The sequence below is a fragment of the Chrysemys picta genome, chromosome 11 (genome assembly GCF_011386835.1).
Source record: "Chrysemys picta bellii isolate R12L10 chromosome 11, ASM1138683v2, whole genome shotgun sequence".
NCBI lineage: Eukaryota > Metazoa > Chordata > Testudines > Emydidae > Chrysemys > Chrysemys picta.
Window position 1 is genome coordinate 61,284,019 of NC_088801.1, and position 24,154 is coordinate 61,308,172.

Below are 24,154 nucleotides of genomic sequence, written 5' to 3' on the forward strand. Positions count from 1 at the left end.
ATGAAGTATGCATTATAGCCATTAGCATTTTTAAATTGTTGAGAAAGATAAAGGATGTGTCTACTATCCCCATCTGCCCCACAATCTATCCATTATTAACCGACTGACTGCTTTATGAGTATCTCTGGAGAGATGGATCTCAAAGGTGGATTTGATGGCAGAGAGGTAGTCACTTCACCCACTAGAGAAGGCTTTATGTGTAAGGCCAGCCTAGGGGAAGGGAAAGAGTTGGTGGGAGAAGCTAACAAATGGGTGGATGAGGCTGGCATCCCCTAGCCTGCAGGGCATTCAGGAGGAGATGTCAGAAAGACAGGCTGAGGTGCAAGAAGGAGGGGAGAAAGACAAGTCAAGTATGGAAAGATAGATTTCTAAGTCATATCCCTAAGGATGGTCACTGAAACAGTGTGATCAGATGTAATTGGAGAAGAGGAGAGGGTTAAGGACGGAGCTCTGTGGAAGGGGGGAGGAAGACCCATTGAAAGATACAGGGAAATGCTGGCCATCACTTCCCGCAGCTCCCATTGGCTGGGAACGGCAAACCACGGTCACTGGGAGCTATGGGCGGTGGTCAATGTAAACAAAATGTCTCTCGGCCCGCCAGCAGATTACGCTGATGGGACGCATGCGGCCCGCGGGCTGCAGATTGCCCACCACAGCTTTGGAGTAAGTTCCAACTCAAAGCCAAAATGTTTTGCTTGTTCCTTTCTCTACAGTGGGTCATACCAATGCAAACACCTTTAACTTTGGGGAAATTTGGAATGGGGTCTGAATCCAGAGCCAAACTCTGTGGTGTGGTCCAGTTGTAGTTTATACATTTTTGACCGCCTGATTTAATTTAACATTGTCATAATAACTATATATAAGAATGAAGCTAGAACATCTGTCAGGGCAGATGTGCCGTTGGGCAGGTAGAGGAACACATAAAAGGGGCCAGCCGAAAGAATCCATCCATCAAACAGTACTTTTAGAGAGGGAAAACTTTTGGGACTTAACAACATAAAGGACATGGAAAGAGTAGCCCAGACAGGAATGCCCAGGAATGGCAGAGCCTTGTTCGTGCCCTATATATAAATGAGGGGGAAAGGTAGAAGCCAAATTTGCAAACCTTCAGTGCACATCAAACATTAGGGCCTCCAGGTTTGAAATATTTGGCCAAAATGCAGTTCCAATCAAACCCTTTTTTAAATTACAGAATTTACCATAAAGTGCATTTTATCCCCTGAGATATGTCAGTCTTTGTTGATGTAAACTAAGATGCGTCTAGAAAACGTGCATGTGCAACTTTGCACGCTAGCTTTTGTGCACACAAGAGACAGTGTTTAGATCTTACATGTGTAAAATCTGTTTGTGCCTCAGTTGCAGACATGGCCCTTTGTCTATCATGTGCACACCTGTGAGAATGCATACATGTGAGCCATAGCTTGAAAATGTGACCATATCATTTTGACAGCTAAAATGAATTTGTCTTGCTGCACCACCCATGGCAGAGCTAATGTATTGCAATAGAGATTTTAGTCCCTTGAACTGCAGCTTCCCCAAGAAAGTAACTCTTTTAAGCCCACCCTATGTATTAAGTGTAATTTTGAACATCCATGTTGCATCTGTATTAAAACCCTCTTGTATCATTTCAGTGATATATTTAAGATGAGTGAATTTTGGATCATTATATTAGACCTGGGATGTTCCAAAGATTTCCTGTAAATGCATCTCTAATAAGAAGCCCCATGTTTCTAAGGGCTATTCTAGCATGTTTGGATACTAGGTAGTATCGTTTTCTCTTGCCACACATTGCACTGACAGCTAATGAAATACATTAAAAGCTATTTCATTTGCTATTTACACTATTCCTCTTTGTTTTGTAGTTAGAATAGTATATTCTTCCTTGTAAGGTTTACACTTTTCACCTTATACATGCTGGTGGCTTAAGAATATCTATTGTCTTTCTATAGAAAATGTGATTTTCTCTTTTCACGTGGTTGGTTGTACATAAAAGTAGAATTAGATGTATGTGAAGATGCACATCAAATTGGAAAGAGTAACAAGTAATATCAGCTCTTCTGTATTTCAGATTGTCAGGGTTCTGAATTGAAAACAAGGCCATGAAGTCTCCAAATAACATCTTTATTTACACAGTAAGGTGTATGAGAGTACATCCTAACCTAATTAGATCTCTGATTTCTTAGGAGTGGGCCGTATATCCACTACTGTCTCAATAGTCCAGATTTGTTCTTTCATTATATTTGGCTTGTTATACAGTGAAGCGTAGGAGAGCATTACTCCAGATGTCTTTATTTGTTGGCTCCCTTTACCATTTTCGTTGCTGTCAGCAGCAAAATTCAGTTTCAGCTCAACAGTGCAAATTCCCTTTAAATTTTTGGATGCCCTAACCAGGGCAATGTTGGACTATGTGTAAACGTCTGCACAGTATGGCAGTTGGAGTGGCTGATGTAAGAGAAGCTAGGAAATGGCTCCAGCTGGGGAACATTCTTGAGGGAAGCATAAAATTCTTTCCAAATTGTCAGCATGCCGCTCAGTAAAAACATGAGAAATAGATCATTCTTAGCCTGCTTTGCTTTCTTTAATGCACATTCGATATCGCCAAAGGAGGCAACTTTAGTTTTCAACAGTTTATATAAAATAGTCCTTAGGTTTTACTTCCATTTTTCAGTATTTATGAATATATTTTTTCCATCTGGTCGTGTGTGTAGTCTTAGTGTAGGTATATTTGTATAGATATTTAACACCATGTGTGTTTTAATAAGTACTGTGTATTTGTCCATTAATAATATTTATATGGAACTGAGGGCTTTGGTTCTTGTGATTTTTAATAAACATTGATGGTGTTACTAGTTTGTACTAAGCATTCAGTATGCTCCATCAAAATGGCAGCTCTAATTAGGTTCCTTGAATTAGCTAATGGATTTTGAGAAAGATAGCTTACAAAGCTCTTACAGCTGTCCAAGATATTCCTGCCATGGCAGAAAGACAAAAGGCCCCTGGAAGCTACAGACTTTAAAGCTCTAGAAATGCAGCTGACAGTTAAAGAGATAAATTACATTTGTATTTTTTTTCCCGTAAAAGTCCTAATACTAGATTAATGTTATCCCAGTAGTGATCATCCATTAAAAAAACCACTTTATAATGGGGATGCATTTTGACCATATGATCTATCGTCCCTTCCCCACCCCTGACATTTTGGGCAGGGTATAAATAATTTTTTTTAAAGAAGAGAGGAGTCCATTATTTCTTCGACAGGGTTACAAACTCAGTGAATTGTAATTTTAAGTTTAGGGAACTTCACTGATGACATTTAAAATGTTCAGTATTTTCTACTTAGGCCAGGTATTGTAGAAAGAATCCACACGGTGAATTAGTTCCCGCTGCTCTACAAGTAGCATGGGTTTGCATGTGTGTAACAGAGCGGAATGTAGTCCCTTGTGAAGAACTTGGAGAGGTGCTTTCTTTGACATAATAGATAAAGTCAACTCTGGGTTTGCTGTTTTCAGCAAAATATATTTTAGGATGTGGATTGCATTGCTCACTATGCTTGAGTTCTCAGATCCTCCATCTCGTACATCACATGGGAGCTCAGAAATGAATGCTGCAGTGTACTGTCACCCAGTATCTATCCTGCTTTTGTTTTTTGTAGTAAGTGGCTTGCTGGGGGGCTCTTCCGAGAAGTCTTCAAGGTGTTTTATTTAATTTTTCTGCCTTTTTAAAAAAAGGTTAGTAAACTCAAGTGCAGAAAAGCAGTAGTGTGCAAATAAAAAAAACCTAGTTGCCAATTACATACAGGTGCGATAGCCATTAAGAAATGTAACTGTATTTCCTTGCAATGATTTAACATTCAGCATTTGCTTTGTTGAATTGTTAAAGCTGCTGTAAATGGTGTGGGAGGGTTGAAAACATGCACTCTGTGTTGGTGTGACCTATACATTGCAAATATGCCAGCTGCTTTTCTTCAGTAAAATAAAAGAACAAAACCCTGTTGTAATACAAAGTGCCAAAAAAGGCAATTTAAGTACTTTGCCTTATAAATCCAAAAGAAATTACCTCAGAGAGAAGGCCCTCAATTATGCCTAGCACGTGACTTTATCATGATGGATAAAATGCATAATTGATATCATCTTTACCGAAGAAACCAGAAACTGTTGCATTGTCTAGAGGCTACTGACAATACCAGGAAAATCTGTTTTTCATTATTTTTACTGTGTATTGTTTATGGAGAGTTCAGTTGTAATCAGCACCCGAGTCCCTAATCTGTCTGCTCTTCCTAACCCTTCTGAGACACATTCACATCTCAGATCAACAAGACAGAAGTAAACTGTTTCACATGCCAGAAACTCAGGCATTACCACTAACTAGACTGAACTGTAAGCCACCTTTTTTTTTATATTAATTAAAATCTGGTGATTGCTTCCCCCTAACAGGCATAATAAACTGAGCAGAACAAAACAATCCCTTTCCATCACAAAGAATACATGCTTGTTATGCACAAGAAATGTTAAAAAAATTGTCTTTCCCTCCCATTTGATCACAAATAACCTGTTTTAATTGGAATTACATATGTCTCTCCCTTTTATACCTGCTCATGATGAGGTTAACCCTTTGGTATGCCAGCTTTGTTTCTCTAAGGCAAAAGGAGGCTGACTTCCCATTTTCATGTGACACGGTGATAGCCAGCTACAGGTTGTAAAAGGAACAGGGATGGAGACAAAATGTGGCCCTGAATGAAGAGATGGTCCTCGCCTGAGTGGCTGGGCCATCTGCCACCACAAATAAGAAACGGTGCTGCATGTCACGAGAAAGGGGGGGACAATAAATAGATGCTTCATGTCCAGTCACAGAGAGATGGTTTATAAACAGTTTTGATAAAAGTTATCTCTCAGTCTCCGTCTTCAAATAATTCTGCGAGGTTCTTGTGAATACATTGTCAGCTGGTTTGGGCAGGAAAGGGTTAATTATACAGCTAATTGCCCTGGTAAGGATAGGAAAGAGAGAAAACTTTAAAAAAAAATGAATCCACAGGAGCCTAGGAATATTATCTGCCTTCTATCCACTAAGCTCCTAATGTCAAAGGGTCAGCGATGATGTTATAAGGTCAGTCGGGCTCAATTTACATCCGGACAAATGATGGTCATGTGCTGCTTTAGGAGTCTTTGACCTTTTGGACATAAGTGGTTGTAGTGCTTTTATGTTGCTCTGCAGAGTTGAAAGGTGACAACGTATGTGCAGCTGAGTAACTTTTATGACTTTTTCTTTAGGTATTGTAGAGCAAATTATGACTCAAGGATGCTCGTCAGAAATTTTAGTATGTAGACTTAAACTTATAAAGGAAGTTATCTCTAATTTGGTTTTTCTCTAATTATCTGTGTACGCATGCAGCTTGAGATGTATCTGTGTACGTTTCTAGATATAGAGAGGTGTATGCTTCTCGGTATCTATCTGCTACTTGTCTATCAACCTGTCTATGCACACACCTCTTAATATATCCCCATTCAAATGGTTAGGCGGAATCACAGACTCTGTTCCCAGGATCTGACAAGCATTTCACAGTTGCCAAATGAAGCGTCCTGCTGTGGCCCCTTTTCCACTGGTGAAGTCTGTAATTACATACACACAAGGTACCTTCCTGCTCAGAGCAGAAAGGTAAGTGCTGCAGAGTCCATCAAGCTCAGGGAATTTCCATAGCTCAGAACGCTAAAGATTTATATTTCCCAGATTTGGTTGTCAGTGCCTGATGTATATTCCTAAAACTTGAGTTGTGTCTCTATGAACCTTTAAGACATTACTTTTATTATCTTGCAGGTTCTGGAATTGTCAATGAGAATTTTTCTGACAAGCCTTTTATTGGAATATCATTCATTTACTCAAGTGCAGATGTCAATAACAAAAGCTCATTGCTTCCTAAACTCTCTCTTTCTCGGTGGCTGACAAAGATGGACGTTGAAATATTGTAGAATTATGTTCTGACTATGGATTTTCTTTGTCATTTTTTCAACCATTTTTTCCTCTTCCCCCCATATTATTGAGGTTGCTAAAACACTTTGATAAACAACGTAACATTTCAGTGTAGGGAGATAAATGCTGGCACCATATTGTATCCTCTGAAATGCTTTGGTCTTGACTTCTTAAATGAGAGGTACCATAGATGAACAGTACTAATCTGCAGTGTGGTGTATTGTTTCTTTATATTCTATATGTATATTCAAGGCAATAAATTCTTTTCAGTAGCTTTGATATAATTAGTTTTGTGTTATAATAGGAAGTGAATGGAAGATTCAGCCCATTCTTTTGAATCAACATGAGATTCGTTTTGTATATTATTCATTTGTGAATGAAAGCTTCAGCAAGTATTCATTTTTCATAATTGTTGGGGGGGGAATTAAAATGTAATCACGAGTTGCTTATAGGCTGCCAGTCAACTGAGGAAAATTAGATCCTGAGGTAAGCGGCCGAAAAGAAGAGCTTTGCAATATTAATGCATTTAGGAAACCCACTGGAAACCAAATGTTCTTTGCCTTTTAGAAATATATGTATGTCTTTAAAGGATTCAGCTGAGTCCTTACATGCTACATTTGTTTGTAATTTTGCAGTGTGCAGAGACACAAATCTAGTCAAGCACCTCCTCTTGGCCACTCAGACTGCTGTGAGCGGATCCAGCCACTGAATCCCCAGGTGTCTTAGGCCTCTGGAATCTGAACAGAGTCCATGCACTGTGCACACCCTTGGGGTGCAGATCCTCTGTCTAGCACTCTCCCCTAAGAGGTGTGGCCAGGGTTTACTGAGTCTCCCAGGGGGGTCGTGTGGCTCAACTCTCCAGCTGGATGATTGTCACAGTATTCTTCCAGGGTAACAAAAGTCCAAATAACCCAAGTACTAGGAGAGGAAAGTCAGATGCACAACTACAACATGGGGAATAACTGGCGAGGTGGTAGTACTGCTGAAAAGGATCTGGGGGTTATAGTGGATCAGAAATTGAATGAGAGGCAGCAATGTGATGCGATTGTGAAAAAGGCTAATATCATCCTGGGATGTGTGTGTAAGACACTGGAGGTAATTGTCCTGCTCTGCTCGACCATGGGAAGGCCTCATCTGGAGTACTGTGTTCAGTTTTGGGCACCACACTATAGAAAAGAGGTGGGCAAACTGGAGAGAGTCCAGAGGAGACCAGCAAAAATGTTAAAAGGTTTAGAAAACCTGACCTACGAGGAAAGGTTTAAACTGGGCATGTTTAGTCTTAAGGAAAGACGACTGTGGGGGGAGCTAATAAGAGTCTTCAAAATGTTAAGGATGGTTATAAAGAGGACGGAGATCAATTGTTCTCCATTTCCACTGAAAGTTGGATAAGAAGTAATAGACTTAATCTGTGGCAAGGGAGATCTAGGTTAGATATTAGGAAACATTTTCAAGCAGTTAAGTCTGGAATAAGCTTCCAAGGGAGGTTGTGGAAGCCCCATCATTGGAGGTATTTAAGAAGAGGTTGTCAGGGGTGGCCTAGGCTTAGCTTGTTCTGCCTCAGTGCAGGGGACTCCTCCTAGGCCTACATTTCAATGATTCTGTGATTCATGCCAACCTCAGCCACTTCTAATTCAATCGCATTAAATTCATGAAAATCATTCTGAAATCTGCTACAAAGTCTTCTGGCTTTATATGGAGTGGGTGGTTCACTTGAAATCTTTTCTCAACAGGTGACAACTCTGTAGCTTTCTTAAATTTTTTGTGTGAATGTGTGTGATCAGGTGTATTGTGTAACTCTATGTGTGAAGAGCTTATTGTGTGAGAAGCTAAGTCAATTAAATTAGCTAGGCACTAAATTGTGTAAGTGGCAATGTCTGTGGTCATTTTTAGCTCTTTCAGGATGTGAGCACCAAATTGTAGGTTGGCCTCCTGCAATAGTTCTGTCTTCTGAACTCACAAGCCTAAATGAGTATTTCCAATGGGTTTATTTAATATAAATTGACTTTGATTGGGACATTGTTTTTATATTTCTTCTGTAAGGTCAGGCTTCTTTTCAGCATAAGCAGACATGCATTCTAAGCATTTGAATTGGTATTCTTCTACTGTTCTCCTACTTGAGAACTGCTATCTGATCAAACCCATATTTTTTAATTATGTATTTATAGGCAGATGGGAGAATAGTTTACAGGCAACATATGATCTTCCCTGCAAATGTCGGAAAATTGTGGATTTTTTTAATATTGCCTTATCGGTTTCTTTTTTTTATTACTGATGACTTCATTCTCTCTGAATTCAATGCTTCAGTTTCTTTGGGGGTAAACTAATAGATTATGTATGCGATATTTGCACAGCACTGATTGAATTCATCTGGTGAGTTTGAATGTGGTTCATATATTCACATAATTGTCAGGAGCCAAGTTGAAATTCAGAACTGTTGCATGAGCATTGGAGAAGGCATCATATTCATCTCACATTTCTCCAGAGTGAGTGAGACTGCTTTATGTTACACTAGCACAGCTCTAAGTTCTCTCCCAATATAAAGAGGGGGACTTGAGCCTTAAAAAGCAGGAATCTCTTTAAATGTTTTGCTAGAGAGAAAAATCAGGATTTTTTCACCCTCAAAAGCTATGCTTATTGTTTATATGTTATGGATAAAATAGGGCACATTGCTGAGGTCTGCCTTTATTAAATGAGTAACTTTTCTTTCAAAAGCATCTTTAGCTTATATTTGCCTGTTGAATCTTATCACTGCAACCTGCAGGTGAATTTGGGTTGACTCTGGGGTTTGCTAAAGAAAAGGTACCAAATACAGTCTTTAACATATATCGAGGGTGAAGATTCCCTACACTGTGCCCTGGCACATCTATGCATGGTCCATGTGCTTATGTGATTAGCATCTTTATTGTTTTGCGTACACACAAAATGGAAGAGTTAAGGTTGCAGGATAAGAGAATATATGATTGTGCCTCAATATTAAAGTTTTGTTCGTATGAGTTTGGGGTGACCACATTACTGCAAAGCCATTAGGCACACGTCTTAAATAAGTGCCAATAAAACCTTTATTCTGCCATGTAGTCTGCATTTGCCGTATATGATACATTACAGAAAAACTATTTTAGAAGAGTTCCATAGACTCGGACTAGCGGGGCTTGCGCTAGTGCTCTAAAAATAGGTATGCAGACAGTGCTTCTAGTGTTCCAACCTTGGGAAATAGGGGAAGAAAAAAAAAGTCAAGCTATAAAATAGTGACATTATTATAAATGGGAACGTAGTATCTGATCATTTTAAATGTTTGTCAAATGTATTCAGCCCTAATCCTACAAAGACTTACGCATGTGCTGAACTCGCGCGCTGTCAGTCGCTCCATTGACTTGATTACGACTATTCTCAGTGCATAAAGTTCAGCATGTATAAGTCTTTGCAGTATTAGGGTTGAATACATTTTACAAACATTTAAAAGTACCAGATGCTACTCTTCCATATGTAATAATGTCCCCATTTTATAGTTTGACTCCCCCACCATTTCTCAAGGCTGGAACCTTAGTTCTTTCTGTAATTGAGAGTGGGATTCCTGCCTTTTTTATGGTATAGAACTTTTTGTTCCTAGCCCTGATAGCTCATGAAATATCAGACCAGAAAGTGTATACTGCTCCAGGTCTGAGTGCTACTTACCTCAGTCATACGCAATTTCAGGGAAAATTCCGTAGTTAGAGTGACAAAGTAAATATTTCTGTGGCAGTTGATTATTATTATTTATTTAAATATGGTAGCCATTGGTCATTGTTCATAGAAATGCCTGTGCAGGGTACAGGTGAGAGGGTCAGAGTTCATCACATTGGTATCAGCATTATATGGAGGGTGGGGAGTGTACATATGTAATTTATTATTTTATTTTCCAGTGGCTGTCCAGCTGGTGGGAATGCAGACCGTATCCAGAAGCTACGGAAGGAATACCATCAGGCCAGGCGAGACGGTTTACCTTTCTACGAGGATGATGAGATGAGAACACGGTCATCTGATTATGATCAGCACTGGGTAGGTTGCTATCCAGCAAATCTTTTTGAAGTATAGAAAGCTTGCAGAAGACATTGGCTGGTTTGTTTTTGTTTTCCAGATACTGTGTCTCTGTATCAGTTTAACATGACTATTTGGGTTTTGTAAGTAACTTCAGCCCATCAAACAAATCATTTATATAATTTAATTTCTACTAAAGTGAGTCATTTCCAATGCTGTCATGTCCACCCACTGTTAGATGTAAGCACTGGCCCAGATTTGCCCCATCCCTGGGGCAACTCGCTGCAGGTGGTCCCAGCCTGCATGATTCCTCCCAAAACATTCAGGCACACAAGGCGGCACTAGGTCTCTTAGCAGGATGCAGTACGGTCCCTCTGCTCGTCAAGCTGTTTCCCTTTGGGGTGACGTGGGGATTAGGAGAACACAGACTCAAATTGTGCCTGGTTGCTGCATGGGAATGAGGAGACGCAAGTGTGGGGGGCAAGGTTACTCTCACCCTCCCCTTGCACACCTGTGCCAGGGCCATTAACAGTCCGGGCCAAAAACTTCCCTTGCCTCCCCTTGTTTCATGTTTTAAGTGAAGAAACTAATACCTTGCCCTTTCATAGAGCCTTCACTCAGAGGATCTCTAAGTGGTTTACCAATAGGATTGAATTAAGTTTAATAACACAGCTGTCTAGTAGGAAAATTCCGTTTTCCCCATATTACAGGTAGGGATACTGGGGAACAAAGTGCTGTGACTGTCCCAAGGGCATACCGTGCCAGTGTGGGATAGAGCCAGCAATAGAATCCAGTGCTCCTGACTCCTCTGATGCCTTAAATATATGGAATATCTTAATATCATAGGAGACCATTATGGGGGCCTGCAGCTCTCTGAGTTCTGCCTGGACAAGAATTTCAGGGTTGTGCTTGGTCTCTAAAAATAAATAAGGCCAATCAATGTTCAGACATGCAACTCTCTATCATGCTGCCATTCGTGGTGCAGTTTAAACTAAATTCAAACTTTGTTTTAAAAAACAAACGTAACAATTTAAAACATTTTAAAACCCAAGTATAATTGAATTTTTATAAGTACTAACATCATCAATGTCTCCAGTATTCCCCAAACTTGCCAGACTATCAGTTTGAATGAAAAATTGAAATCTTCAGTTACTGTGCTTTGTGTTCCTAAAAAACAAAACGTGGCTTTATCGCAATCACAAGTGTATATTACGCATGTGTGAATTTCAGAAATATCATTCCCAGCAAGATCCCTTAGAGCAATTAATTTTGTTCTGTGGGTTTGAAGGTTGTGAACCAAATTTGGGAATCTGTTAAATTTCCATTCTTGGTTTAAAAAAATCTTTTAACAAACCAAATTTATAATCTAAATAAAATATATCTATCTATCCAAGACAGAGGCTAAAGAAATAATCAGTGTTTTGGCAGATACTCCAGACCTGGCCAATGATGCACCTAAAGCAGACTGAGGATTTCCACTTCTTATCTGAAACTGATAAGGCTTTATTACCCCTCCAAAGAGGTTCAGATTTATGGTCCAATATAATTTCCAAAGATTCACTAAGGTCCCTTATAGGTAATCCCTTTTAAGCCTTTTCTATTAAATGTAATGCCCAAAGATTACCGATTTCCAAAGCTTCCTTTTTCCTGTGAGGCAAGATGTCCTTAATCAAAGCACCCGAGAGAGCTTTAAAGCTCTCAGTCTTAGATTGATTAATATCAGAGGCATCAAGATAGTTTCTGTTCCTCTTTCTAAGGCATGAATTTTTAACTGTTTTTGTTGAGAGGAAGACCTGCTATATAGTGTCTGCTCTAAATTCTAACTTTACCTTGATGGCTGAAGTTTGTTGCAACACCTAAATAGTTCCACCAGTCGAAGTCACTTGTACAGTTTCAAAGGCCTTGAGTGCCTGACCTTCTCTAAAAAGTATCAACAACTGGGAAGATACAAGAGCGAAATCTCCTGCCTGCCACAATCTCTCCATCCCCAGTTTGGTATTGCACCATATTCTGGACCAGGAAAAATGGTGGCCACTGCTCCATTTCTCCTCACACTTGTTGGTAGTTCAAGAGCAGCCCTCTGATTTGGGCCCTTCCACTGCTGGTTTTAACACTGATCCCTGGCAGCGTTATGGTAACACAGATTGAGCAACAGCCAATTTCCTCAACCTCTGTTCGCCAGTAAAAAGACAATCTGATGACTAATTCCATCACTGTAAATAAAGAAAAACTTACTTTAGTCTCCACTTGTCAGATCTCTCCCCTAAAGAGGCAGCAGGCGGCTGAGCAGGAGGAAATCCTGCTGTTATGGGCTTTATGGGCTTTTCTTCTCACAGCTGGAGAAGAAGAGAGGCCTCCTGATGTATTTTTAATACTAGATAAGTTTAATACTATGCTTTTGTCAGTCAGCATGATACCTAAGCCAGCTCTCCTTTAAGATGTCTTGCTAATGTACAGCAGCTGCTGTAATCACTGTACACCAGCTAATGAAACATTCAGATAAATTGGAAAATAACATAAGATCATTTAAGAAGACACTATCCACAGCGAAGCAGGAGGTTCAGAGATGGACGTTAGGGCTTGTCCTCCAAAAAATAAGTCTGAGAGCTCACACCGCACATTTCTATCTTACAAAGCTGACATTGACAAGTGGCCTTTAGCTGACACTATAATGGGACAGAATTTCTGGTGGAAAGGGTATTTCTAACAATCTACTTTTTAAAAAATGGGATAAATCAAGTTAAAGTGCAGAGCCAGCTGAAAAGCCAGCATTGTAAGGGAACATAATCTCATGACAGGCAATTGGGATCCATAAATGTTTTAAAAATAAGGTCAAAAATTCATTTTAAATAAGCTTTCTAGTCGCTCTTCATTCCTTCCCCCACCTCCATGTTTTTTTCAATTCTCCTCTGTTCTTCTCATTTGTTGTTGTATATATTTTTGCTCCCTCGCTCTTTTTTCTGCTCTCCCTCTTTCTCAGCCTGCTTTTTCTTTTTCTAAGGAACAGCTGAATAATTCAGTTTTAGTATGTCTAAGGAAAGAGATACATTTATATGGCACGGTTTGTACTATCTAGCATAAAACTTCAAAATTGTTTCCAGTTACTCTGTTTTTTTGGGTGGCTGTTTGGTTTCGTGCTCTTTAGACTCTCTCTCTCCAGCTTCATTACTCTAGGGAAAAATGATAAGCCAGATTCACAAGGGTTAGATGGCTTAAAGTGAAACATCTTTATTTCTCTAGGGCCAGTTAAGTAAAGGGAGATGTTGATTATAAAATATAAATACTTTCCAGAAAAAAAATGGCTGTTTTATTTTCATTGAAAAAAACTGAAGTCCACTGGTAACCATGTGGGTGTATTATTGGAGTGTACTGGTTCCCATGTCAGTGAGTGCGTGTGTGCACGTATGTATACGTCTGAATAGCCCACCCGTTAAATAATGCACATTTTCATGACAATATCAAAGCCCATTAGAGAGTCCCATTGACTTAAAATGAGCTGTTGTTCAAATCCTAAGAGAACTTTGTTAGAGATGGGCCATAGGAATTTAGGACAGTCACTTTAGGAATTGGAGGGAATTACAGCAGGCACATTTTATGAGTGCTGCCCTTCCCATTGCTTCACAAACAAGAAAACAAAACAAAAAATAAGGGGGGGAAACGAATGTTCAGTCAAGGCAATAAAGTATGTGTGTGGGAGGGAGAGAGAGAGAAAGTTTGAAAAACTCAGAATAAAAAACCTATTTGTGGATTTACTTGGATTGTGTCACAGATTTCATACCTATCCTGTTACTTAAAACCTCAGTCCTGTCTTCACTGGGACATTAAATTCTTCCTGCAGCCTTATTTTGTTCATGTTCTTCCAGGGACTGTGTATAATTCATTACAAATCGAGTGTGGTTCTTCACCTGTAGGAAACTGCAGCAGCCTGACAATATCCTATAGGATACCTTGTATATAGCAGATCTTACGACTTTTTATTCCTCATTTGCAAATTAGATTTATATGTTGACAAAAAATTAAAGGAAAAAAATCCTTTCTTCAGCTATCTGATCTCCACTCAGATCTGTGCACTAGGCCTTAATATATTATCTGTCAACGGGTTTTGATTGAAGCAATTTTGTAATGTAGTGAATTTTGTCAGTTCCCAATTAAGGTTACAAAAAGAAGAATCATACCCTTTTGTGTTAAAGGCCAAGCAGTTTATTGTGTATCTGGCAAAGGTCCATACCTAAAAATCAAACAGAGAAAAGGAAGGTTGAGAACTGCATTATTTTTCCATAATGTGTCAAAAGGTTCTATACTTACTTTGGAGTGAAAAAGGAGCTCTTTGTGTTTTAATGAGCAATTAATTCCAGCTTCAGGATGTTGAGTTTAAAGCAGGTTAGGTTCCAAAAAACCACAAACGTTTGTTTTGGATCATGGTTAAAAACCAAAATTCCAACTTCTAGAATAATAACATTCCTGTCTTCTAGTGCAATGGGAGAAATGACAATTTTATGTACTAAGGGAAACCATAGGAGAGCTCCTATGAATTCCAGATTTTCTGAAAGGCTGCTGACGACTACTCAGTTGAATACATTTAATTCTTTTTAGGGGAAAAGTAAACTCGTTTAGAGTAGAGCAACTTTGAAAACTAGCATTCAGAAATACTTGTGCTATTACAAAAGCATCTTATGACTAATGAAGATTAAAACCTCCTATTAAAATGTGTTTTTACCCATCAAGAACTCCTCTTTGGCCAAAGCTTCTATTCTGTCTGACCTGTGAAGAGTTTGGATTGGGATAATTCTGAAATGATGTCATCTGCTCTGACAAGCAATGAGATTCTGATTTTTTGGGGGATGCGGGAGGATTGTCGTGGTGAAATCTTAGCCAAACCTCATGTGAAAAATAAACTGTTCCAGAAAGGACACACAAAGAGACCCAAATCTACCCATTATTAGTGGTAAGCATGAGTGACTCCATAATTTGGAGTCACTCCTCCTTATGCCAAAGTTGAATTAGGCACAAAATATCTAAACTAGAGCAGAATCTGAAATGCTGATGTCTCTTAGCTAACGTTGTCAAAGTACTCTCTTCTCTTTACCAAGGGAAGCAATACTATTACATACCATCTTAATAAACTCCACTGGGTAGCATGCATGCCTTAAAAATTATGTTGAATTCCAATAATATGTAGTGTCGCTTATTCTGAAAATCAAGATGTTGCTTTTCACAATATTTAAATGTAGAAGTTGGCGTCTGAGGGGAGCAAATATTAAAGCTTCTCTGTTACATCTCCAAGTGAATGATTTAAATAAACAGAAGCAAATAATATCCTGTTTCTTTCCTTTGCTTACTGCTGTAAAAGACTACTACTTTGATACATCAACAATGCCTCTTGTATATATGGATGAAGTCATCTTTAAACAGCTCCCAGCACACTCAGGAGAACTTTATATATTAACGCATGCTGCAGTGGTCACATCTCGTGCAGTTAGTGAATGATCATCTCGTCTCTCTCAAGCTGAGAATTTGAGCACAATATCACAAAAAACGTAACAGCTGCTGCCGCATGTGTTGATGTATTGTAAAGAACCCCAGAGGTTTTATTTTATAATTTTTAAGTACAAACTAACCCACTTAGCTGAAACATTTAAGGGACATCAGAAACAAACATCTAATTGGTGATTTAGACGATCAGTGGAGTTACTGAATAAGTGATTATGCCATGGGAGGTGTGAGCAATTACTGCCACTTGTGTGCTTAAACAGGCGTTTGCATGTCATTTGGTGCACAGTTTTCTGCATACAAAAATGGGCTTTTAAAAGCTTGGACCTATGTGTATTTATTTGTGGGTTTGTATTTGCTAGTGGGGCAATGTGGTTTATCTGAGTGGTAAGGTAGCTGGCTCTTTGAGAATTCTTTCCTTTTTTGGCAAACCATTTCTAGTCCAGCTTTTCCAATTTTCTAGCCACCTGCTGGCTTTTCTAAGAATCACTCCATACATGAGCATGTGTGCACACTCATAAACATGCCAGATATCAGGCTTGCCTCATATGTGAGAGAGCGTGAATCATGGTGAAAGTGAAAGAGGATGGGGGTTTTAATGCTGAGCCTTCATGAGAAGTTGTCAGAGCTAGTATTTCTCTCTGTGAACCTTCCCTTTCCCTTGCAGAAATGTATTCCTGCATGACAGCTCAATTCCTGACCTCCAGCAAGTGAGTGCCCCCACATACCATAGGAACAAATACAGCTGCTCACAACTCTGACTACAGTGGGGACAAAAAGTAAAAACTGACCTCCCTCTTCCACTAGTAAGGGATTTTTCTGACTTCTGGAATGGGGCCTTGGTCAGCAGAGCACTTAACTTTAAGCACATGAAATCAGTGGGACTACTCAGGTGCTTGAGTACTTTGTTGGGTTGGGGTCTGATAGACCAAAATCAAGGCTCAAAGTCAGATCCCCATATGGAAGGAGTTGCAAAAGGTTTTATTTTTAATATTAAATATCTAGTGTATTTTAAAATAAATTGACTTTTTGGCTCCTAACTCTTGCAGTGTTATATACAAATCTCTCTATATTGTATGTCTTCATTTTTATGCGATACTGATCTGTCAAGTTCCCTAAAATAGCTTACAGAAGATCTACCTAGCTACTGTAGAATGAGAAGGTAAATGTTGCTCCATATCCCTGCAGTCCTTACTTAGGAAAACTTCCAGAAATCAATAGGCATTTTGAGTAAGGACTTTCAAAACTTTGTCCATTTAAGGTAATTGAAGGCAGCTTTCAGAATAACGTCGGTTCAGCAGCCCACAGTGGTTTATACAGAACTCATGGAATAACGTAGAGGCCAAAATGAGTTGGATCATACAAAGCAACAATTTCATTGAGCGTATGCCAAAGTACAGCTCTCTCATTTGTAAAAATAACATCGCTATAGTTAAATATTATAGCTATTGAAGATATTTTAAAATATATTTTCAAAAACATGAATTTTTTGAACTGACCTTTTTATGATATATCTATATAGTTGGGAGGTTGTGGGGGTTTTTTGTTGTTGTTTTGTTTTTTGTGGTGTGCTTTGGTTTTTTTAATGTTACGGCATAAGCCAGTGGTTCTCAAACTTTTGTACTGGTGACCCCTTTCATGTAGCAAGCCTTTGAGTGCAACCCCCCCTTACAAATTAAAAAACCCTGGCATAAGCTGTAAGATATATTTCCTTAAAGTTTCCTTAAAGTTAAAGTATTTCCTTAAAGTTTCTCTGAAGGAAATGCTCACTGCAAAATGCATTTAGCAGAACTGTTTGTTAAATTACATCATAGCCACAAGTCCAGTAGCACTGAGCTTTGAAAGTAGCGTGGGTATGTTGTTGTCAGGCAGTTGAGAACACTAGAGTTTTCAAGATTTCTTCACAGCAAAGATGTGAAAAGTAATTAGAATGTATCGCTGGATGTTGTGTATAAGCAATTATCTATGAATATATAGAGGGTTGATTTTTCTCAGCAAACAGGCGACATTGTTATAATTATTTAGAATGAAAAATAAAGTCAGTGACTCAGACACCGAGAGATTGGGTGGATAACTTTATTAGTTCCTAGTATAAGGTCTGAAGTGCAGATGCTAATCTAATAACAAGACAGCATTAAAATACAGTACAAAAAATGGGAGAAGAAAACTCCATTTACCAGGTCAGGCTGATGCATTACATGACTTTGGCTCTTTTGTCCAAGACCTAGTCTCTTTTTCAATTTTCGGTCCACATTTTTGTGACCAACTCTAATTGTTAATGGGAGCTTGGAAAAAGGAGCACTGACCTCTTAATGCTAAAGATGTGATGTAATGAAAAGAGAGACAAGGTGGGTGAAGTAATATCTTTTATTGGACCAACTTCTGTTGATGAAAGGGACAAACTCCACAGAGCTCTTCTTCAGGTCCCCACAGAGCTCTGTGAAGCTCAAAAGTTTGTCTCTTTCACCAGTCCAATAAAAGGCATTACCTGACCCACTTTGTCTCTCATAGCCTGAGTCCAATATGACAACCACAACACTGCAAACATCTAATTAAAAAGCATTCCATCTAGTGAATATGCTGTGTTAAGGAGCTCTGCACAAATTCTTAGTTAATTCTTTTTGTGTTTGCATTTCTAATTTTAAAATCTGTTTTTTTAATGTTCATGTATACTTTAGTAAATTGGATTTTTTTTAAAGTCTCTGTGCTTAGAAATTTACCAGTACAAAAAAGGACTCTGTCTGAGTCATGATAACAGACACTTGTTCAAAGTAAACTGATCTAAGGGATCAACCTTGATGTTAAGCTGGTTTTTGTCTTTTTATGGTACTTGCAGATCAGCCATTTATTTGTTTGGCAATTAGTGTGGCAAATGCCACAGTTTGTTTTGTTACCTTTTTCTATTGTAGTCATGTAAATAATAGTCTAGCTAATATGTATGTGTCTCACTGCCACTGCATGGACTCATTGCTGCTGAGTTGCATGTCGTATGTCCCATACTGGCAATAGCTAACTAAATTCTCCTTTATATCAAGTGGTAGAGGTTTGAATGCTTTTTGGAGCAGAAAGATATGGGTTCTATCCCTACCACCTCCACTAAGGCCCAGGTAGTCATGGTGCATAATCTGTTAATCCTGAAGTGCTAGGTCACCACCGATGTGTTACCAATAATATATACCTCTACCCCGATAGAACACAGTCCTTGGGAGCCAAAAAATCTTACCACGTTATAGGTGAAAACGCGTTATATTGAACTTGCTTTGATCCGCCGGAGCGCGCAGCCCCGTCCCACCGGAGCGCTGCTTTACCGCGTTATATCCGAATTCATGTTATATCGGGGTAGAGGTGTATTAAATTCTGTATTAATACCATCAGTATCTGCTAGTCGTGTGAGACGGTGTAAAAGAGAGGCTATTCCAGGATTTCTTCTGACATTCTGTTTAGTCCAGTTTTGGTCGTGAGTACATTGTTCTACTCTTAAATGTTTATATTTGCTGTGCCAAAAGTTGTGATTGTCATAATTATTATACATCGCATTATTGTGAACAATATAATCATATATTCAGCAGGCTATTAGATGTGCCCCTTTGTAGGTTATTGAAAGTACTGTATATGTAATTAATGTGAGAGTAGTTACTTTGGGACCTGGAGGCCGTTGGTATCTGAGAACAGAGTGGGTAAGTTTTTTACACATTAAGGTATTCCCAAGAACAAATCATAGCAGCAGCGGATAAAGATCAGGATGAAATCTTGACCCTGGTGAAGTCAATGGCAGAAGTCCTATTTCACCATAGGTCATTCCAAACAAGGTAAGCAGAGCCTGACCCCTGCAGACATCCCACACTCTTCCTTCTATTTAATATACCTCTACTTGAATTACATATAAGGCACAGTAATTTCACAACATATTTTCCAAAAAAAGTGGTACACATGTATCATTCAAAGTACATGACGGTGCCCTACATATCCGTCCTGCCATCAGCAAAACAGAAATTTTGACAATCTAAATTCTGCCTTTCCTGAGGAATTACATAGGGAATTAATAAAGTACTGTTTGGTGGCTACCAACTAGCAGATCCATATTAACATTTCTATTTGCATTAGAGGCTAATTTTCAAAGTATTTTCCATTAATTTGCCAGGGAGATACCTGTCAAGTTAGCAATTAAACTGTAATTGGTCACCCAGGTGCTTACAGGGATTAATAGATCTCTCCCTTCAACATATGTTCCCAAGTTTGAAATAATAGCTATACTGTATGGTAGCATGACCCCACTTGAGTCTAACAAAAAAAAAATCAAATTCCATCATATTTTAATGCAAATTTTACCTTTGTAAATGATGGCCTGGAAAGAAAGAGTTTCCATGGTAACCTTAGGGAACACATAACCTGTTTATCATAACTTCTCTATGAAGCAAATTGGGGGGTGGGGAATATGCTTTGATGTCAGCTATATTTTCCATCAGACATCATTCTAGTGCTGAGTGTATAGATAATTTAACTAAGCGCAACTGTATTTTCTTAAGTAAACTTTGAAAAAAATCTTACAGAATGGCATTGGAAGTAACTGTGGTATGCAGCATTTAAAACCACTAACTGACCTTTTTACTTCTGTCTCCAGTTTGACAATCAGGTCAACAACTTGAAAGACCCAAATCAAAAATTAATACTTATAACAGGTCTCTTCCACTGCTTTCTCTCTTTTTTCTTCTCTCTCCATGCTTTGTACTCAGTATTAAGGTATCCCTGATACTGTTCAAAGGCACTTAAAGTTGTTGTTTTCTTGTTATTCCATTTTGCCACTAAAAATACTGTTTGAAAGCTGCCCTACTGTATCTCTGAACTTCTATATTGTGGCACTATTACAGAAAAAGAATATATTGATTATACTTCACATTCAGTCCTGACCGTAGTAGTTGAGGTGGTAGCTTCTGGAGCTGCCATTAGCCAGGAGTGAGTATGATGTCTGCAAGCTGTTGGAAGGTTGTATTTTCCTGCAGATGTATTGTAACTCCTTGGATAAAGGAAAGTATGACTATAACATTTTTTAAGGTCATTAGGAGTAAGGAACAGATGTTGAGATTTTTCAGAGTACTGCTTTGAAGTGCCATTTAGGAGTCAACTAACTGACCAGACTGACCCTCTCGGCAGTGAATTTGGGACTGGAACACAGGGAAGGCATTGCCCACAATACCCCATCTGGTATCCATCTGGTACCAGCAAACAACAGACAGTACCAGATCACAGAGAAACTATACCAACTGCTCAACTGGTATCAGCAAGCAAGGAAGGTCGCCACCCGACAGCAGTTGCAAGCATGAGAAACAATGTCTGTAGCATTTGCAGACTGGTACCACAGGATCCAAAAGAACCTGATGCCAGAGCATATGGAAAGCAACTGCTCTTGAAACCTGCTCATGCTGATGCAGTTTGCTCAGTATTAATCCAGGGATTTTTTTTTTCAGACAGATTGAATTGGCAGTGTGGAGAGCTTTTGTCATAATGCCATTGCAAGAGAGAGACTCTCTTTAGTCATATCTGTGTTTAACAGGATTAAGGTGGATTTAATACCCCGTGATACAGACTAACCATTGAAATTCTAAGAAGGTTGTTCCAGTGTGCTGTTAAATCACAATAGAAGGAATTGGGGTTAAATTTTAACAACTTGATGATAACTGTTTGCTGTTTTCTTTAACATGAGCTATTTGGGGGGCGGGATTGTGGAGGGGGTTTGTTTTCCACTTTTATCTGCTGGCTTGCTTGCTTTTTTCTTTGTTCTGGTTTTCCCCCTCTATCTCCTTTTCTTCCCTGAGGTAGTGCACTGGTTGGTACAGTAGCTAAGTGTTTAGAATGTAATAATACAAGTGAGAGATTTACTGCCTCTAGGCTACCCCTTCCACTCTTGAGGACCTCCAGCAAGGCAAGATTTGATAGACAATGAAAGGCTTTCTCTCCCCTGTGAGTCTGCCTAACTGTAGGAAGCTTTTCACTGTCTATTTCCACCACTTGCTCTGCAATTTTGTTCCATGCCCTGCTATTTCCCTCCCTCTCCAACACAGACACACACACCACCCCCGCATCCAGCATCAACACCAGATGCAGGCAGATATGGCAGTATATCAGAGTCAGATTCTGAACATTAAATGCTACAAAAGCTGGCCTGGAGACTTTAGTCTGCCATCACCATAATGAATGTAAATCTTGAGATGCTCTCCTGTTTGCTCCCCAGGTTCTAACATCACAATCCCATTTTCCCTAGTAAAGTTAAATGATTGTGCCTGTGCTACAAAGAGTAACCATTGCACATTGGCATTGGGTGCTGAGAACTCTGCTGACTTAGCTGAAGAAAGATGCTGAAAGCCCCTGACTTTGAGGGGAAAAAAAATTCAATTCAATTTACTCCATACAGTGTCTCTTATACAAAGTATTTCAAAATGCTTTATATTAAGAGATAACATAATGAGAAAATGCCTTCTAGAACTGGGTACACGGCTAGCAAGTCAAAATGATGCAAGATGATGAACTGGAGTAAAAGAAAAGAAGACTGTAATTTAAAAGCGGTAATCATGTGGATAAGTAGTCTTGTAAACTAATTACAGTGAAGGGAAAAGCAAAGAATGCAAGACTGGGAGGAGCAAAAAGGGGCTTAGTCTCAATCATAGGCTAACACAAAGAGTTGGATTTAAGGTAGATTTTTGAAGCGATGGGAAGAACTGGCTCACAGCATTTTGTAACATACTTAAAAGGGAGATGGCCTATGCTGCTTCCCCCCCCACCAACCCCCCAAAAAAAGTTAATCATAAGTTAAATGGCTCCTCCTCTTAGAGGTTTGGGATGAGACTATGTGAATTGATCTGGTTCCATGTTAAAGTAATTGAAATGCACCTACTGTCTGAGGAAGAAACGGCAGATATGATATAAGTCTCTCTACTGAAGTTTGGGGGTGGGGGGAGGGTTAATGTTCTTCTATTATTAGTTGAAGGGTCTCTGTTTTAACCATGAGTAGTAAGTATTGTGAGTGAGGATCACCAGTCTGGTGTTCATTAAAGACAATTAAGAGGTAGAATTAACAAAAACACATTATAGGATTAATGGAAAGAAAAACCACCCAGGGAGAAAGTCACGGGCCAGGAAATTATCTAATTTAGCCTGGGCAAAGGAAACTGATAGCCCTCAAGGATCTGGGACCAGGGGATCGTTGAGCGGAGGTTCAGAAAACAGAATATCCACTCAGAGTAACTATGCTCAAAACCTTTTTTAGTTTTGCCTTAGATAACTTCATCTCCCCCTTTGCTGAAATCTCTATATTTAGTTATAGGGGATACGGCAAATGATGAGATCATGTTTGCTATTCATCTATGGCAATTGCCATGTTTTTAAACACAACCACTGTATAGGAACAGCCTGTTTCTCTTTTAAAATTCCCATCTACGTTTGTAGTCCCTCAGTCTATTGTCTTTATAAAGATTTTTTTCTCTGTATCTAAATCTAAGTCACAAGTTCACCTCAATGAGTAAGAGCTAGGGCCTTACTGAGGAGAAAAAATAAATACTAAGTTAATCAGCCCTACTAGTTTCAAGTTTGATGCACAGTTGTCATTGAAGTTTCCTGGTGGTTTTGGGATAAGGAAGAGGGATGCTGACAAACAAAATCATTGTATATCAGCAACACCACTATCTAAGCCCTATTGTTTATATCTCTTTTTGTTTGTTTGTTTTCCAAAAGAAGAGGGCTCATGAGATTAAGAAACACTTAATTGTCTAGCAAGCTGATTGTCAAATTAATGTTCTGACTGCTTTGGCTGATCTTTTAAGCAAAACTGTTCAAAACCACTAACCAGGGAAACCAAGATCATCAGTAACTCTGATGTGCTTGTCTCTGTGCATTTTTTATGGGAAAGAGGAAGGATGGTGTGATTATCATCTTTTTTCTTTATACAAGAATGTTTTCTTCACCCAAGGGAAATGCATTCTAGCAGCATGAACATAACTATTAATCAACGCTTATAGTGATAATCAGTGAATGAAAAATGATGACCAGAAACTGAAAATGTGCTAGCATAGCTGCCTTGAAGATCTTCCTTTGAGATCATGCCCTTGCATTTTAACATGGATAATTCTTTAAAATGGATAATTCTTACAAAATTAATGTTGATGTATTCTGAAATGCAGTGATTTAGAAAACTAGTGCTTATTTTTCACCCTGTGTGGAAAAATATATACACACTAAGAGTGGGCGATAGATTAAGATAGTGAGAGGTAATGTTTTAAAGACATTCCAGTATATTACTTGCTGTCCTAAAAATGTTTGAGGCAGATCATCAACAGGGGTAATCAGCATAGCATCTGTGAATTAATTTGGACATAGGGACACAGGGTTCTCCACTGTTAGAATGGTGGTGAAGTGTGTGCGAAAACATGTCTGGTTCCTGCTTTAATTATATATTTTCACTGAGAAAAGGAAGTGAGCCTGAGGAGAGATGCAGGTGTATCTCAGTTCTCAGGATTTTTCCAAGAAGAATTTGATGCTATTAACATGATGACAAACATTGTCAAAAATAGTAGGAGGGGCAAAGGAGGTATTACTCTGAGTCTTTAATCCTGCAAAGTGCTGAGTACTCTGGCCCGGATTCAGCATGTAAACACACCCCTAACTTGTTAAGCATGTGAGTAGTCCTATTGAAATCAAT

The 24,154-nt window shown here is 38.9% G+C and overlaps 1 protein-coding gene across 3 annotated transcripts in view; it reads left to right on the forward strand.

Annotated features, from left to right (window-relative positions):
• PARD3B (par-3 family cell polarity regulator beta) overlaps positions 1 to 24,154 on the forward strand; it is a 641,105-nt gene that overhangs the window by 565,688 nt on the left and 51,263 nt on the right. For all 3 annotated transcript variants that reach the window (XM_065562102.1, XM_065562103.1, XM_065562104.1), the window contains one exon: positions 9,861 to 9,996. In XM_065562102.1, coding sequence (XP_065418174.1) covers positions 9,861 to 9,996 — 136 coding nt within the window. The remainder of the gene's footprint in view (positions 1 to 9,860; positions 9,997 to 24,154) is intronic.